The 16375-nt window shown below is 60.1% G+C and overlaps 3 protein-coding genes across 6 annotated transcripts; 2 read left to right on the top strand and 1 right to left on the bottom strand.

Annotated features, from left to right (window-relative positions):
• Positions 1 to 230: 230 nt before the first annotated feature.
• Positions 231 to 2375, top strand: NUDT8 (nudix hydrolase 8). Its single transcript, XM_059069421.2, has 4 exons — positions 231 to 530; positions 1169 to 1301; positions 1887 to 1964; positions 2066 to 2375. The coding sequence occupies exons 1-4, from the start codon at positions 337 to 339 to the stop codon at positions 2291 to 2293; spliced, it is 633 nt and encodes a 210-aa protein (XP_058925404.1). The 5' UTR covers positions 231 to 336; the 3' UTR covers positions 2294 to 2375.
• A 1996-nt stretch (positions 2376 to 4371) lies between these two features.
• On the top strand, positions 4372 to 8124 carry LOC131759881 (double C2-like domain-containing protein gamma). Its single transcript, XM_059069436.2, is given in 14 exon segments — positions 4372 to 4567; positions 4570 to 4743; positions 4904 to 4931; positions 5157 to 5208; positions 5283 to 5354; positions 5571 to 5628; positions 5631 to 5673; positions 5761 to 5810; positions 5813 to 5895; positions 5984 to 6049; positions 7111 to 7268; positions 7372 to 7453; positions 7633 to 7726; positions 7804 to 8124. Coding segments are annotated over 14 exon segments (1149 nt in total). The 5' UTR covers positions 4372 to 4509; the 3' UTR covers positions 7935 to 8124.
• A 289-nt stretch (positions 8125 to 8413) lies between these two features.
• On the bottom strand, positions 8414 to 14593 carry NDUFV1 (NADH:ubiquinone oxidoreductase core subunit V1). Of its 4 annotated transcripts, none has more exons than XM_059069383.2 (11): positions 14368 to 14593; positions 13753 to 14239; positions 12587 to 12669; positions 12343 to 12513; positions 11428 to 11611; positions 10413 to 10602; positions 9755 to 9967; positions 9445 to 9611; positions 9054 to 9135; positions 8702 to 8847; positions 8414 to 8597 (listed from the first exon to the last, which is right to left on the bottom strand). In XM_059069383.2, exons 2-11 carry the CDS (start codon positions 13822 to 13824, stop codon positions 8511 to 8513), a joined length of 1395 nt encoding a protein of 464 aa, XP_058925366.1. In that variant the 5' UTR covers positions 13825 to 14239; positions 14368 to 14593; the 3' UTR covers positions 8414 to 8510. The 4 variants fall into 4 exon arrangements, with proteins under 4 accessions (XP_058925366.1, XP_066893811.1, XP_066893812.1 ...); XM_067037710.1 differs by having other exon boundaries at positions 14412 to 14472; XM_067037711.1 differs by lacking the exon at positions 14368 to 14593 and having other exon boundaries at positions 12587 to 12772; positions 13753 to 13917.
• Between the last annotated feature and the right edge of the window lie 1782 nt (positions 14594 to 16375).

The following is a 16375-nucleotide window of genomic DNA, read 5'->3' as shown; positions in this document are numbered from 1 at the left end:
CTGCTCTAGGCGTTCGTAAGGGACATTCTCCAGACCACGCACGCCAGCTCCGCCCCACCACAGGCCCGCCCCTCTACCGGAAGTCCAGGCTGTCTGGTGACGCCCCTTCTGGCCACGCCCCACAACTCGCGGAGAGGCCCCTTCCCGGCCTGGGCCCCGCCTCTTAATCGGGCTCCGCCCCATGAGCAAGGCCGATGCCGCTACGGAACCCCACCCTGCGGGTAGACTCCTCCCACGGTCCGGCCCCCAGATGCCCGAGACACCCTGGAGTGCGTACTTTGCCCCTTCCCTCTCGCCGCCCGGTGACCTCGGTGTCCTGGCCGCGCTGGGCCGGACATGCTGCGCGACTGCCTGTCGGCGGAGGGCGAGCGGCGCTGCCGGCGGTTGCTGGCGGGGGCCACGGCCCGGCTCCGCGCGCGACCTGCGGCGGCCGCGGTTCTCGTGCCGCTGTGCTCGGTGCGCGGGGTCCCGGCGCTGCTCTACACGCTGCGGTCTAGCCGCCTGGCCGGGAGGCACAAGGGTGACGTCAGGTACACCGGCCGGGAACTCCTCTCCCTTCTAGGAAGAGGCCGCTGAACCCGAAGACCGCAGGGTCGTGGGCAAGGCACTTAGCCTTTCCGAGCCTCGGTTTCCACCTCTGTAGAATGGGTCTGGGTCTGAGAGCCCGTCCGGCAGAGGGCTATGGCGGGAGTCAGCAACCCACGTCCCTCCGCCCCGAATCTGGCGCCGCAGGTGGTCCTGCCCGGGCGCCGTGCGGATCGCTCGACACTTGGCTCAGATCTGTGTCCCCCTCTAAAAAGGCAGGACGCCGCCCCCTTCCGGCGACAACTTGGAGATTCGTGTTCCCAAGCGGAGGAAGCGTGCGGGGCGGGGCTACCTGGCTTCCCGCCCTGGCCCCGCCCCCGGCGGGAACTGGGGACACCCTGGGTTAATGTCAGCGCCTCTGGGGACACCATAAGCAGAGTTTGCATGTCTGAGCCCCAGGGCCTCTCTCCCTTACTCCCGTTGTTCAGGGCAGTAAATCCGGCCTGGAGAGGTCGTGTAGCTTGCCTAGCCCTCTGCAAACTAGGGGCAGAGACGTTATTTAGGTGGGTCACTGCCACAGCCTCCACCCCCACCCCTTCACGGCCCCAGCAGCCCAAGAACCAGGCTCCCTGTGCCTGTTCAGTTTCCCAGGTGGCAAGTGTGACCCCGCGGACCGGGACGTGGTGCACACAGCCCTGAGGGAGACCTGCGAGGAGGTGGGCCTGGTTGTGCCTGAGGAGCACGTGTGGGGTGTCCTGAGGCCCGTGCACGACCAGGTAAGCACGCCAGGCCCTTGAAACCACCACCGGCCCTTACCCCATTCAGCCCCTCTGCTTGCCCTGGGCTAGGAGCAGGGACCCCAGGGACAAGGAGGGTGGTCATGGACGGTGGCAGTCACGGAGCGCGGTGGGGACACCTGCCTGGCAGTTGTGTTCCATCCTCACCAGCCCATCAGGAAGGGGCCAGGGGTATTTTATCCCCTTTCACGAGGGATACTGAGGCTCAGGTCCTGGGGTGGAGGTGGCTCCAGGGTGAATCAGCTCTGCTCTGCTCGGTGGGCAAAGGTTGGGGAGGGCTTCGCAGGGTAGGCAGGGACTGAATGACCATTGGGAGATTTTAGGGTAGTAAAAGTAAGGGAAAAAGTAAGGAAAAGCGAAGGCCCAGAGGCCTGAATGGGTCTAGTGTGTTTGGGGGTCCTGAGTCAGTCAGCGTGGCTGGAGCAAGTCCAAGGGCAGCGGCCGGGTGGACCTGGCCCGCACTGCTAAAGGCTCCTGGAGTCTTCCTCTCAGGCTCCCTGCCCCAGCCCCAAAGCCCTGTCGAGGCCATGCCTCCCCTGACTGCCTGCCCTCCTCCTGCCTCAGCAAAAGACAACTGTGGTGCCAGTGCTGGCCGGCGTGGGCCCACTGGATCTCCAGAGCCTCAGGCCCAACCCTGATGAGGTGAGTGGGGAGATACTAGGGGTGGAGTCTGAGTCGTCCAGATGGGCGGAGGCTGCAGTGGCCAGTGCTCTGTCTACCCTCTCGCTGCCTCCTGCCCACAGGTGGATGAAGTGTTTGCACTGCCCCTGGCGCATCTGCTGCAGGAACAGAACCAGGGCTATACCCACTTCTGCCATGGTGGCCACTTCCGCTACACACTGCCTGTCTTCTTGCACGGGCCACACCGGATCTGGGGGCTCACGGCCGTCATCACTGAGTTCACCCTGCAGCTGCTGGCACCTGGTGTCTACCAGCCCTGCCTGGCCAGCCCCGAGCTGCCCAGGGGCTGATGACCTGGCCCTGAGCAGCCCCTGCCTTTGCCCTGCCATGCCAGCTCCACTCCAGGACTGAATAAAGAGCCTTTGCCAACTCCGTGGCGACTACACCTTCTGCACTGGAGCCCAGACCTCGGGCAGACCCCATGGGACAGCTGGCCTCCTGGCTGGGGTGCCTCTGGATAATCACACTGTTACTTGCTGTGCCCACTTACTGTGTGCCAGGTGCCTGGAGTCTTTTTTCTCATTTCACTCTCACCACAGCCCTGTGAGATGGGGCCAGCGCTGTCCCTGGCTGGTGAGACTGAGGCTCAGGGAGGGTAGACACCTTGCCCAAGGTCACCCCAGTTTGGGATTTGAACCAGGCCCTCTCTGACTCCAGAGACCAAACTCTTAGCCACTACACTGTACGAGCTCCTGTTCCATCTTCTGTGCCTGGCTGACCATATGCTGGGCAGTAGGCATCCAGAAAGGAGCCCTGCATGCTACTGCAAACCTCTAACATGCCAAGCTCCCACCATATGCCAGGTGCTATGCTGGGGTCCCATCTGCACCAGCCAGATGCTACTCTGCCCGCTGGGGGTGCTCAGTCTGTGGGAGATCTTAGACCAGGTCACACAGATAATCATGTGATTGTACATTAATTACTCACAGATATGTAATGGAATTATGTATCAATCATAAATCTCTGTGAGAGAGTTGAAGGGGTGGGCAGTCTAACCTTGACACGGTAGGCTGGGCAGTATTAGGCAGGACAAGTGATAGAAAACCCCACCCACTAGCTGACTTTGCCAAAGGAGGAATGGCGATTACAAACTCCAGTGATAGACCAGCTTCAGGCATAGCTGGATCCAGGAGCTCAGGGACTCTCTTCTTTCTGTGCTCTCCACTGTATTGGCCTCACTCTTAGGAGCATTCCCTACTCCACAGGGGTGAGAGGTGAGGAGAGGGCAACAGCTCTAGGATGGCATGGTACCAGCATCCCATCAACAGAAAACAGCTTCTCTTTCTGGGCCAGTCTATCCCAGAATTGTACTTTATTGGCCTGCTTCGGGTCACATGCCCTTCCCTGAACCTGTCACGTGGCTGCTGGATTTGGAATTCATTGATTGGCAGGGTCTGGGGTACAGGCCTGGGGAGCAGGGTGAACCTCCTAGAGTGAGAGTAGCGAAGGGGTGGCCCCCAACCCCTGGGAAAAGACAGGGAAGGCTGAGCAGGTAAAGGCAGCCATGTTCCCCTGCAGGGAGTAACCTTGAGACCATAGGTAAGCAGGAGCAGGCTGGGTCAAAGGGCAAGGGAGGAAGGTCTGGGCAGGGCAGAAGGAGAAGCACGTGCACACAGCTTGAGGTGCTCTAGGGTGTGTGTGTGGGGGGCCCAGCACTCAGGGGGCCCCAGTGGGCGGCCAAGGGATGGGTGAGGATTTTATTCCCGGCTGGCAGAGGGGGAGAGGTGCCGAAGTGATCGGATTCACGTGTTAAGAAGCTTGAGCTCCAAGGGGACCAGGTTGTGGTGGCACCCCCACCCTGTCTCCACAGAGCCCTCCCCACCGTCCCATCTCCCCTCCCCACCATCCTGCCCTCCACACCCCTCCCCCTTCCCACGTGCCTCCCCACACGCTCTCCCCCAACCCTTCTGTCTCACCTACCCCTTCCACCCCACACTCCCCTCTCATTGCCCTTCATAACCCTTGTGTCTCCTCTGGCCCTCCAGCCTCACCCGGGAGCAGGGCCACGTGATGGCGGCTGTGTGTGAACTGGGGAGGGGTTGGGGGAGAAGGAGGGAGGCTGGGCCCCAGCACTAGGGAAGGGGCCCTTGGGGTGGAGGGCAGGGAGCTGCTGGTCTCCTGGGCCCCAGAGAAGCATTCTGAGTCCCGCTCCTTCCCGCTCCCCCAGGGCCACACTCTGGCTCTCCGGGTCACCTCTGTCGGGTCACCTCTGTCAGGCGTGTCACCTCCCTGCGACCCAACCCAGATGGAGGCGCTCTCAGAGCAGTAAGTAGCCCAGCCGGCCTACCTGCCAGCCCACGGGGTCCCCCTCCAGGCTGGAGGCCCCCACCCCACCGGCCTTGACCTTGCGCTCTGTTCTCAGGTCCCAGCTGCTGCCCGGGACACCGCCGCCCCCCACCAACACCCTCAGTGATACCTCCTCGCCCTGTCTGGTTGGCCTGATGTGGTGCCCTCATCTCCGGTCCTCAGGGGATTCTCTGAGTCCACCCTCCATGTCCAGGCCCCCATGGCGGGCACGGCAGGCTGGGGGCAGGTGAGCGTGCAGGAACACATGGCTATTGACGTGAGCCCGGGCCCATCCGGCCCATCCACCTCATTTCCAACTACTTCCCGCACTTCTACCCCTTCGCTGGGCCCGCCCTGCGCACCCGAGACCTACACCCTCCAGTGACCCCCACCATCCGCTCTGCATCCCAGTCCCAGCCGGACCCAGAGCCAGAGGGAGACTCAGACGACAGCAGTGAGTGGGCGCGGGGGACAAGGGGGACCCTCTGGGCCCAGCCCAGCCAGGATGGAGTCTGGGGCATCCCAGGCTTCTGACCGGGGGAGGGGCAGGGCAGGAGGCATGGTGCCAGGGCGAGGTTGATGTAGAAGCTGACCTGCCGGCCACCTGCCCTTAGCCACCCTCGGCACCCTCGAGTTAACTCTGTTTTTTTTTTTTTTTTTTTTTTTTGCGGTAAGCAGGCCTCTCACCGCTGTGGCCTCTCCCGCTGTGGAGCACAGGCTCCGGACGCGCAAGCCCAGCGGCCACGGCTCACGAGCCCAGCCGCTCCGCGGCACGTGGGATCCTCCCAGACCGGGGCACGAACCCGCGTCCCCTGCATCGGCAGGCGGACTCCCAACCACTGCGCCACCAGGGAAGCCCGAGTTAACTCTTTTTGACACGGACAATAGCACCCTGCACTGCACAGCTCACCGTGCCAAGGTGAGGATGGGGCGGCATCCCTGGGTCCCAGGTGTGGGTCCTGGGTCTGTCCCACATCCACTGTCTCTTCCCAGGGCCTCAAGCCACCAGCCTTGGGCTCCGTGGACACCTATGTCAAAGCCAACCTGCTGCCCGGGGCCAGCAAGGTGAGGGCGAGACACAGGCCCCTACTGCTGCCCCTTGGCCAGACACCCAGCCTGGAGCACCCACCTGGCCTGCCATGCCCCTCTTCCCCAAGGCCTGGACCTCAGACAGGGAGTCCCCCGTTGCTGGGATGTGCAACTAGAGGCCATATGAGGGAGGGGGACCAGGCTGGGGCCTGGGGCCCGACGAGGCTCTGACCCTCCCTGCTCGGCTCCTAGGCCAGCCAGCCACGGACACGCATGATTCGGGGCACAAGGGGGCCTGTCTGGGAGAAGACACTCATGGCTTCACCCTCCAGCACGCCCGGCGCAACACCCTGCGGTGAGGATAGGGCCTGGGCCACAAGGGGGCAGGGCCGAGGTGGGGGTGAGGGCTTGCCTGGCCAGGTCTGACCTGCATGGCCACCAGGCTGTGCGTCTGGGAGGGCCCACGGCTGTGGCAACGGCGGCGGGCGCCTCCCCTGGGGAGCTGCGGGTGCCCCTGGGGAAGCTGGTGCCCAACCGAGCCAGGAGCTTCGATGTGTGTCTGGAGAGGCGGAGGCTGGTGAGTGGGCTGGTGCACAGGGTGGGGCAGGGAGGGAGGGAGACCTGGCAGTGTCTAGCTGAGGGGACCGGGCTCTCTGCTCTTTCAGACCAAGAGGCCCAAGAGCCTGGACACAGCTTGAGGCAGAGGCTGGAGCCAGTGGAATTTGTCCCTGGTCTGAGCTGGGAGGGCAGGTCAAGGTCCGGGAGAGAGTGGATATGGTGGGGCTCCACGGCTGCTAGGTCTGCCCGAGGCAGGGTGGGTACCACAGTCCTGGGGCTGGTAGCCATAGACAGGCCCTTGGCAGGAGGCAGTGATGGTGACCGCAGGGGATTTGCAATAGGAAACCAAAGACCTGGGCAGAACCCCTGCAGCCCAGCAGGCCCCCCGGCACCTGCAAGGCTGAGGCAGGGCCCTCCGCAGCTCCTCCACAGCCGGAGGGCCAGGAGCTGCTGCCCCGCCCCCTAGCGGAGCCACATGTTGCTGTGACTGTCGGTCAGTCGAGGCGAAGCTGCGGAGCCCTACCGGGTGGGGCAGCAACCCGCCACAGCACTGCCTAGCCCAGACCCTGCACAGCAGCCCCTTGGCTCATGGAGCACTCCCTTACTGAGAGCTGAACGCCAGCAAGGTGGCTGGGCTTTTGGCAAATCAAATCCCTCATTAAGTGCGGGAGAAGCACATTCTCTCCAAGGCATCCTCCCAAGTCCTTTGGAAGCACCAGGGGCCGAGTGTGGCAAAGGATGTTCAGAATCTGGCCGCTTGGGCTGCGGGGTGTGGAGGGTGGGCTTTGTAGCTGAACAGATCTGTATGTCCTTGGGTAGAGAACAGCCTCTTGGAGCTGCTTCTGTGGCACCAGGCTTACCTTGCAGGAGGGTGGTGACGGGTACCTAATGGCAGGCCACCTAGGAAGCTCCTAGCATGTTTGTGGCCCTTAGGGACATCAGTTCCCTTCCCCTCCACGACAAAGATGCCCCGAACTGGCCAGTGGCCTGTCCCCCTGGCCGTCTGGCTTGCCTGGGCAAGCCCGACCCCTTCTCAGGCCCTGGAGGATAGAGCTGACCTGGAAGTTTCCTTCCAGGGCACTGAGCCAATAACTTTTTGTAAACTGAATCATGAAATCAAACCACTGGCCCCAACTTCTCTGCAGCCGGTTTGCGTTCTCACATCCAGGCCAGCACTGGTGGGTGGCTGGTCTGTGGGCCACATGGGAGCTGACCCCAAGCCTACCCACTGCAGGAGGAGGTGGAGGCTGAGGTAGCCGGGGAGGAGCATGGGTGCATCCTGCTGTCACTGTGCTACAGCTCTCAGCGGGGCGGCCTGCGGGTGGGTGTGCTGCGCTGCACCCACCTTGCCCCCATGGACGCCAACGTCTACTCGGACCCCTTCATCTGTCTGTGAGTGTGAACAGGGGTGGACAGGTGGACAGTGTGGGTTCCTCAGAGCCCCTCTGGGGCTCACCTCTCCCACACCTAAGTTGACCCCGTTCTCCCCGATCAGTCACCTGCATCCAAATGGAGGGAAGAAATCGAAATATAAGGCCAGGGTTCGGAAGAAGCCCCTGAACCCTGAGTTCAATGAGGCAGGCCAGGGCTGGGAGAAGGTGGTCCCGGCTGCTGGGGGTGGGAGGAGGGGGTCAACGTCCCGCCTCTGAGGGCACAGGCCCCAGCTACTGGGCCATTCACCTGTCTGAGTCTGTTTCTGAGGCTGAGAAGGACCCAAGACCGCCTCCCTTCTGCCTTCCTGCCCCCTTCCCTGCAGGAATTCTGCGCAGGCCCAGGGGAGGAGCTGGCGCAGAAGACACTGCTGGTGTCCGTATGGGATTATGACCTGGGCGCAGCTGACGACTTCACTGGTGAGTGGGAATGTCGAGGAGCTGGGGGGTGGGCCCAATGGACTCCCACACGGCTCCTAACCTGTCCCCCAACCCAGGCGGGGTGCAGCTGAGCAGCCAGGCCAGTGGGGAGCGCCAGCAGCACTGGCGCAAATGCCTGGGCCGCAGTGACCAGCAGCTGGAGCTGTGGCACCCGCTGGACGGCGTGCCCCTCCAGCTCAGCGACTAGCGGGGGCACCGGCCTGGCCCTACTCACTGCCCGTCCCCCAGACTGGCCTGTGGCCGCCTCCATGGAGCTGGGAGGACCTGGGGCTGCCTCACCCACCATGTCCACCCCTAGTCAATTGCTTCCTTCCTTCCCCCCTTTCAAATTCACCCCACTGCCAAATCATTAAGCAAGAATAAACCTCTCCTCCAAATCAGCCCGGACTGCCGGTTCTTTCCCTGCCCATCGCCTCACAGGGCAGACTGGGCCCTGTCCTCCTTGCTCCCTCCCTCCAGAGGCCTACACTGGGCCAGGCCCAGGTCTGCACCCCAGGCCACAGTTTCCCCCTCCCCACCCCTGCTTCTTGCACTGAGGGGTCAATGCTCAGGACGGTCTACGACAGACTGACGCACAGGAGGCAACTTGTGCTGACCTATTCCTCCCAAACCTCCACCTCTGTCTGGGAAATAAGCCTCCAGGAATAACGGGCCTCAGAGGCAGAGTGAAGAACAAGCCCACGGAGAAGACGCAACGAGTGGGCAGCACTCGCTTTATTGTCCAGCCATCCAGGCCGATGGATGCCAGCCCAGCGCAGTGGGCTCAGGAAGCGGCTCGCCTGGCCTGCTGCTGCTGGGCGAACCGCTGCATCCGCTCCTCGAGCTCCGGCCGGAAGTGTCGGATCAGGCCCTGGGGGTGAGAGTCGAGGTGCTGGGTGCAGCAGGGCCTGAAAATCCCCCAACACCCCGGCTCTCAGCACCACCCCCAGCACCACGCAGCAGGGCAGCAAGTACCTGCACGGGCCAGGCAGCTCCGTCGCCCAGGGCACAAATGGTGTGGCCCTCTATCTGCTTGCTGATCTCCCACAGGGAGTCGATCTCAGCCGGCTGCGCGTCCCCCTTCACAAAGCGGGCCATCACCTTGTTCATCCAGTCCACACCTGAGCCGTGGCAGCAAGAGGGCCTGAGGATCTCCCTAAGCCGGGGTCGGGGGGACGGAACTCGAGGGGCGTGGGCCACAGGGAGGGTGGGGCTCAGAGCAGACACAGCAGGCGGGGAAGCAGCAGCTGTTTATTCAGGGTCTAGTGCCCGGCCCAGGCCTGGCGTGAGCCACAGAGAAAGCCCCCAGCCTGCCCAGCACGCTTACCCTCACGGCATGGGGTGCACTGGCCACAGCTCTCGTGCTTGTAGAACTCGATGAGGCGGGCGATGGCTTTCACGATATCCGTCTGGGGAGACAAGAGACAGTGAGGGGGCACCCAAGGCCTGAGCCTCAGAGCCCCCCGGCGGCACACCCTCCTGATTCCAGTGGCACTCAGGCTGTCTCCTCCCCACGCCCTGGGCATCCCGCCCTGCCCAGGCTCCACGGGCTTGTCCCCCAGAGAAGCCTTGCTCCCCGCCTCTCCCACCTCGCTGTATCTCAGATGACAGTAACCGGGACCCAAGATCTGGCAGGGGTTCTCCAGAGGCCCCGGAAGGGTTACTAACCAGGCTGACATAAGGCAGGGGCTGGGTGGGGAGCGTGGGCCAGCCCTTACCGAGCGGTCCATGACGATCACGGCAGCCGTGCCCAGGCCCGTCTGTGCCTGCGCCAGTGCGTCGAAGTCCATCAGCACCGTCTCACACACGGACTTGGGGATCAGTGGGGTGGACGAGCCGCCAGGAATCACAGCAAGGAGGTTGTCCCAGCCACCTGTGACACCCCCTGGGGCCCCAGTCAGTCCCCAAAAGGATGGATGGTCAGTGCTGGAGCCGGCACACCTGCCTAGCCCTGGGCTCAGGACCTCTGCTCGCCCCAGCCCCAGCTCCTGAGGCTCCCCTACCCTGCTGGCTGGCCCCAGGGCTCACCGGCGTGCTTTTCAATCAGTTCCTTCAGCGGTATAGACATCTCCTCCTCCACGGTGCAAGGGTGGTTGACATGGCCAGAGATGTTGAACAGCTTGGTGCCTGAGTTGCGTTCGCGGCCAAAGCTGGCAAACCACACACCCCCTCGGCGGCAGATGGTAGGGGACACGGCCACTGTCTCCACATTGGCCACGGTTGTAGGGCAGCCGAACACTCCTGTGGGGGAAATGGGATGAGAAATCGGTGGCTTCCAGTGGATGGGGACAGGTTGCGGCGGGTTTCCTGTCAATGGGGTATGTCCAGGGTCCTGCTCTGGTGGCAGAGAGCCCTGCTTTCACCCCTTTGTTATTCTCGCCCCCCACTGGACCCCAGATTCCAGCAGGAGCTGCGCTGCCTTTTTACCAACCTGCCCCGAGTTCCCGGAGGGTTGGAGAGGACTTGGGTATCTGACGTGGGAGCTGAGGCAGGATGAGGTACTGTAGATGGCACTGGTAGAGCCTCTATGTTGTTCCCACCCTGCTCTCTGTGTCAGGCGCCCAGTGCAGAAGGGACTCAGAAATTCCCTAAGAATGACCAGTGGGGACCTGAAACCAGATCCCGGACTCCACAGGACACAGGACACAGGACAAGGCCCAGGATCGGGCCAGGCGCAAGGGCTTACCCACGTCTGCAGGGAAGGGAGGCTTTAGGCGGGGCTTGCCCTGCTTGCCCTCGATGGACTCGATGAGTGCTGTCTCCTCCCCGCAGATGTAAGCCCCAGCCCCACGCACCACAAACACGTCCAAATCGTAGCCGGAGCCGCAGGCATTCTTGCCAATCAGACCAGCCTCGTAGGCCTCTCGGATGGCTACCTGTGGGACAGGGGTGTGAGGGCACGGTCCCCAAGAGTCCAGAAACACTGTGTGTGGGAGGGGCACTGGCCCAGTGAGCCCATCACCAAAGTCCAGAGCAAAAGCTCCCTTTGGACACAAGCAGAGGACGCTCTGGGAGGGGGTGGGGATTTTTACGATGCATGTGCTGCTTCTGTAATAACATTTAACAAATTCTCCAACTATATGTATTTTTAAAGACTTTAAGGAAATAATGAAAATTTCAGCAAATAGTTTCTCCAGGTGGTGGATCTGTGGGAGAGTTTTCTTTTGTGTGTGGTTTCCTATCTTCATAATGAGCGAGTACTGCTTCTGAGTAGAGGAAAAGACCCTGGATGCTTATTTTTAAATATGTAATAACATTTACACATAATGCTACCACATGCCAGGTTATTATTCCCACATCCTTCATGACTGTCGTGTAGGAACCTAATAGAAACGTGAGGCTTTGGCCCTGGACCAATTACTACAGGTGTCACTGAGCTGAGAATTACTGAAATGACCCCTTGACCCTTCAGGAAAAATGCCCATATGGGAGTTCTCCAGCCTACCCCTGCCCCAGGAGTCATGGAGCCCTGGAAAGAGTCATGGAGTCCAAGCTGAAGCTCTGCAATATACAGAAAGAGACAGAGGCATTGGGGGCCATGTCCCACTCAGGACACAAGGCATGCAGGAGTGATCACCACTCTCCTAGTGCGACCCCAGCCAGATCAGGAACTAAAATCTAAGAACAACTCTGCCTAGGACTGGGGCATGTAAGTGCACACTGAGCACCTTCTCCGCTGTTGACGCCCCACCCCTGCCCACCTGCAGATTGGAGGCCTCATTGTAGAATTCCCCGCGGATGTAGATGTAGGCGGCACGGGCACCCATGGCCCGGCCCCCCACTAGGCAGCCTTCCACCAGCTTGTGGGGATCGTGGCGCATGATCTCCCGGTCCTTGCAGGTGCCCGGCTCCCCCTCATCTGCGTTCACCACCAGATACTTGGGCCTGTGGGGGCCAGCAGGTCAGTTGGGCTACAGGGCCACCAGGGTTGGGCCTTCAACCACATGCCACCCCACTCCACCCAGGGAAGCCTCCTCTGACAGCCAATCCCTCTTTGTCTTCCTGACATGTTCCCAGGGGCTCTGCTTGCTCACCACCGATGACAGGGAGCTCACTGCCTATTCCGTATTTGGATGGCTATGACCACAGGAAAAGTCTTTGTTCTGTCCAAATGTCTCTCCTAGTGCTTTCCCAAGAGCCCAAATCTGCTTTTGGTCACAAACAGCATTCCGTGAACCTCCACCATATCTCTGGAGCCAAAAGGAGGCAAAATAGCTGACATTTAGCCATTGCTTTCTATGTGCCAACCAAAGCGCAGGCCAAAAGCTGTATGAACATTATCTCTTTCATCCCTGCACGATATAATATCCATTTACAGAATAGAAAATTGAGGTTTGGAAAGGCCAGGAGACTGCCCAAAGCTATATGATTAAAAGGCAGAGCTAGGAATTGATCAGTTAAGTCTGACTGAGTCAAAATTTTGTGTTGATTCTGCTACCCCTCAAGTCTCCCCTGAGGAAGACCAGAGAGGACTGAGGCCCACCTGCTTGAGCTCTGGTTATGTTTCCCCACTTCCTTCATTCTCACTTTCCAAGGAAACAGCCCAAAGGCCCAGGTAAGCCAAAGCCACCCCCAAGGTGTCTCCTGCAACCCCATTTATGTCTGCCTACACACACCTGCCATCTGAGGGCTTATTCATGAAGCTCCATTTAAGGCCAGTTGGGAAGCCAGCACCTCCACGGCCCCGCAAGCCCGACGTCTTGACCTCACCCAGGATCCAGTCAGGCCCCTTCAGCAGAATCTCCTTTGTCTTGTACCAATCACCTCGACTCTGGGCACCTTTCAGCCTGGACAGAGTGGGGAAGGCAGTGAGGGGGAGGCCCTGCCTTGGGAACCACCAGCCTAAGGGCACCATCTCACCTCCAGTCATGGCGGCCATACAGGTTGGTGAAGATCCTGTCTTCATCCTTCAGCGAGCCAAATGAGGTTTTCTTGGGCGCTGTCTGGGGACACAGAGGGTCAGCAGGCCCAGCAGAGCTCTGGGGTCATGAGCGGCCAGGCCAGAAGGTACAGAGTCTTGAGTACCCCTGATTAGAGACGGATGGGCTGGGAGGAGGGCAGGGGCCTAAGCCTCAGAACCCTTCATAGCATCATAGCTGCCATCACCACCTAGTAAGCACTTCCTATTAGCAGGCACGAAGCTAAGCTTTCTATATCCAAGACCCCATTTCATCCTCATAACCTCGAGACAGGAATGATTTCTTCCATTTTACAGAAGAGGAAACTGAGCTTATGAAAGGCACACAGCCCAAAGGAGCAGATGAAATCTAAGCTCAGGTGTGTCCGTGGCCAAAGCCCACACCTGAACCACAGCACATACAACCTCCCTGAGCCCAGTGTGATGCTGTCCATTTACTTGTCTGGCTGTGCTGCTGGACCAAAACTTGGTTAGGCCAAAGCCTTGTGTTACTAAACTCTGCTGGCGACAAAATGCACTTTTTTCCGAAGGAAAAGAAATGCCTCACTACGGCTGGGACACAAGATGACGGAGGGAGACCCGCCCGGGAAAAAACTGTTGAGGAGAGATGGGTCTGGAATTCCACGTGACCCAGTGAGGAGCACCCCAGCTGAGGGCTAAGGGAACCTGGCTTCGAGACACCCAACCCCTTAAAAGCCAATATGTGGATCGGAGCGCTGAATGAAGAATGAGGAGGCGCACGGCCCTCTCCAAAGCTATTGTCTGCATATGTAAAATGGGTCAGTGTCCCCTTCACGCCCTACAAAGCTGTGGCGGGAAAGGAATGAGACAAGGACGCTTTGCCACCTGCAAAATTTTCCGCTAAGTCGCGCGGCTGTTAAATAAGGGAAGCCAAGGTGCCGGAGGGCTGGGGGCGGGGGTGAGTCAGCCTCCCGTTTGGACCCGTTCCCCTTCTACACCCAAGCCGGATCGGCAACCTTCCTGCCGGGCTGCGGAGATGAAAATGTTCTCTAGAAGGCACTACAGACCCAAGGGATGGAGCGCGCACAGGCGCGGCAGCGAGAGCCGGCCCGCGAGCACCCCTGGCCCGAGCCAGGTCAGGCCTCACCGTATCGCCGCTGAATCGCACAGACACCCGTGCGGGGAGCGACCCGCCGAGCAGCCGCCGTGCCGCCAGCATCGCGGGGTCCAAGCCGTCAGCTCCCGCTGTCACCTTCACGGCTCTGAGGCTGAGGAACCGGCGCGACCTAGACGCTAGGCGGCGCACAGGAAGAACGTCACGCGTCCTGGAGCCGGCGGCGCGCCCAAATTTCCCTGCACCGCTCCCGCCCCGCCCTTGGCCCCGCCTCCTCGTAGGAAGGCGGAGAGGCCGGAAGTGTCCTCTCTGGCGCTGAGGCTGCTGGGAGATGCAGTCCCGCGGGCTTTCGGATCGCCTTTCTCCTTTCGCGGAATTGGTATTTACTTTCTTGCTTGCCCGCGCTGCTCCATCGCATTAGCCCTTGGACCCTCAGCCTTTCAATCCCCAAGTAAACAAACCTCGCATGTCACCTCTGCTGGTTCTGGTGTTTTCTGCAAGTTCCGCATTTCGCGTGCTCCTGTTGTACGCACAAGCGTATGGGGGAAGGAGGAGAAATCAGATCGGTGACAGCCCGACCCTCATGACCGCCTTGTAATTATTCCATCCCCCCGTCCAAGCCCTCCCAGACTATGATTTTCCCCTCACCCACTACGGGCACCCCTGGGCTTAGAGAAGGATTGCTCATTAACCGCAGGGAGCCGGGGCAGACTGGGGGTTGTTGGCGGAGGTCTCCCCAGAGGAGATGTGTCTAGAGTCCTAGGTTGGGGTGAGGCCAAGAGGGTGGAGATAGTCAGTGGGTGGCACATCCTCTTGCTAGTGCAGCTAAACTCTCCCAGCCATTCCTTCCTCAGCCCCTGTCAGGAGAGTTTGGCACTTGATGCTCCTGCGCAAAATCCTGGAGCGGCTCCTACTGCCTCGGCAACCTGGCATTTAAGGACTCAGTCACTATCGCGCAGGTCGTCAGGCCCAGGCCACATCATGCCCACTCTCCCCAGGACCTCTTCCTCTTGGGGCTTTAGGGCATTTCTGCCCACTCCCTCCCCACCCCACAATGCTCCCGTGACCTGAGGAGGGCCTCTGTTCTTTGCCTTCTCTTGAAGTCTTGGAAGCCTGATTAACGCGTGTTAATCAGTTTGTCAGTTCTCTGGAATCCTTTGGCTCTGAGTCCCATGATGAACATGTCCATTTTGGTCTGCCCTCCCCAGCTCCTCTATTCTCTTGTCCTGTAATAATCCTTTCCTATCTCTCAAGAGATGTGCCATTTACAAAGTAATATGTCCTTATTTTCTCATATATTCCCCACAGTAGCCCTGGATAGTGTTAATTCTATTTTCTACATGAAAAAGATTGAGGCCCATGGAGGTTTCATCTCTTGTCCATGGGTATGAATCTGCTGAGTGATAGAGCTAGAATCAAACCCAGGACTTTCTTCCTTCCCAAAGTGCCCCAGACACCAGCACACATATGACAGTCATTTCAGGATGTCAGTGGTGTTTCCAAAAGAGGCAGCAAGAGCCTGGGCACCTTGTCTGAGGACTCACAGATGTGTAGGGCAATACCAGGCCCAGGGCCCAGCAGTCCTGACTCCCAGCCCCAGGCCCCCTCTCCTGGGAAGGGAAAGAGATTGCCCAGACAGAGCTGGGGATTACGCACCTAATCCGGAGCTCAGACCCGAGTCCATGGATCCCTCCCTCTGGGGTGGCAGAAGGGGGGCAAGATGGAGCCAGAGGGTGGATTCTCTCCTCATCCCTATCTAACGGGGTCAAGGGAACACAAGGCCATGGGGAGAGGGCAGCCGGGGGATGCTGTGGATGGGAGATGCTGGTCATGGGCCCGTGGGAAACTAAGAGTGAGGGGCAGGAGCTCCAGTTTGTCCAGCGCCAGCCTCTGTGCCAAGCACTTGCCATGTGTTATCTTCTTAATCCTCCCACAACCCAGGGCATGGGAATGATGAGCCCCCATTTTCAGAGGAGGACAGAGTATATTAGCCATGCTGAGTTGCCTGCTCAAGACGGCACAGCTGCCAGAACTCGGCCTGAGGTCTCCTGACCCTCAGTCCTCCACTCAGTCCCCACCCATCTAGAGCACCCACTTGCCAGGCTCCACTCAGTATCACCTCCTCCAGGAAGCCCTCTTCCAAGGCATCCCAGACCCTGGCTCTCACCTATCTCATCCTATGCCACTGTCCATGTCTGTCTCCCCTACCAGCCTCCAGGCCAGAAGCTGGGAGGCATCCAGGATGCCCCTCTGTCCCCATATCCACTGCATCCTGTCAACTCTGCCTTCTGAACACACCCTGTTCCCGTGCCTTCAGGCCCCGCCCCATGGCAGTGACCCATCAGCTTTCACCTGGAATTTTGCAAAGCCTCCTTGAGGCCCCCCAGCCTCAAGTCTCGGCCCCCACAATCACTTCTTTGCACCATGGAACGAGCAGGATTGTTGTAAACCTTGGATCCATTTTGCCCCTCTCCTGCCTGAGACCCTTCGTGGTTCCCCCATGTCCTCAGGACAAAGCCCAAGTCCTTGGGCCTGGCACTCAAGGCCCATGCTGACCTCTCCAGCTCCAGCTCAGATTTTCTCCAGGGGATCTCTTCCAGTTTTGTTAAAATGAGGTGTGCCCCTTTCCACCTTTTCCTATACATTGCAGGAGTTT

The sequence above is a fragment of the Kogia breviceps genome, chromosome 7 (assembly GCF_026419965.1).
Source record: "Kogia breviceps isolate mKogBre1 chromosome 7, mKogBre1 haplotype 1, whole genome shotgun sequence".
NCBI classification, from domain to species: domain Eukaryota; kingdom Metazoa; phylum Chordata; class Mammalia; order Artiodactyla; family Physeteridae; genus Kogia; species Kogia breviceps.
The sequence above is the reverse complement of the archived record's forward strand: the minus strand, read 5'-3'. Positions and strand labels throughout refer to the sequence as shown.

Bases quoted from the DNA above. Each gene is read 5' to 3' on its own strand.
- NUDT8 (XM_059069421.2), top strand. From the start codon at position 337: ATGCTGCGCGACTGCCTGTCGGCGGAGGGCGAGCGGCGCTGCCGGCGG. The intron at 1,302-1,886 runs GTAAGCACGCCA...CTCCTGCCTCAG, and splicing joins TGAGGCCCGTGCACGACCAG to CAAAAGACAACTGTGGTGCC. The intron at 1,965-2,065 runs GTGAGTGGGGAG...TCCTGCCCACAG, and splicing joins TCAGGCCCAACCCTGATGAG to GTGGATGAAGTGTTTGCACT.
- NDUFV1 (XM_059069382.2), bottom strand. From the start codon at position 13,824: ATGCTGGCGGCACGGCGGCTGCTCGGCGGGTCGCTCCCCGCACGGGTG. The intron at 12,670-13,752 runs GTGAGGCCTGAC...CTGTGTCCCCAG, and splicing joins TGCGATTCAGCGGCGATACG to ACAGCGCCCAAGAAAACCTC. The intron at 11,612-12,342 runs GTGTGTGTAGGC...TGGCCCCCACAG, and splicing joins AATAAGCCCTCAGATGGCAG to GCCCAAGTATCTGGTGGTGA.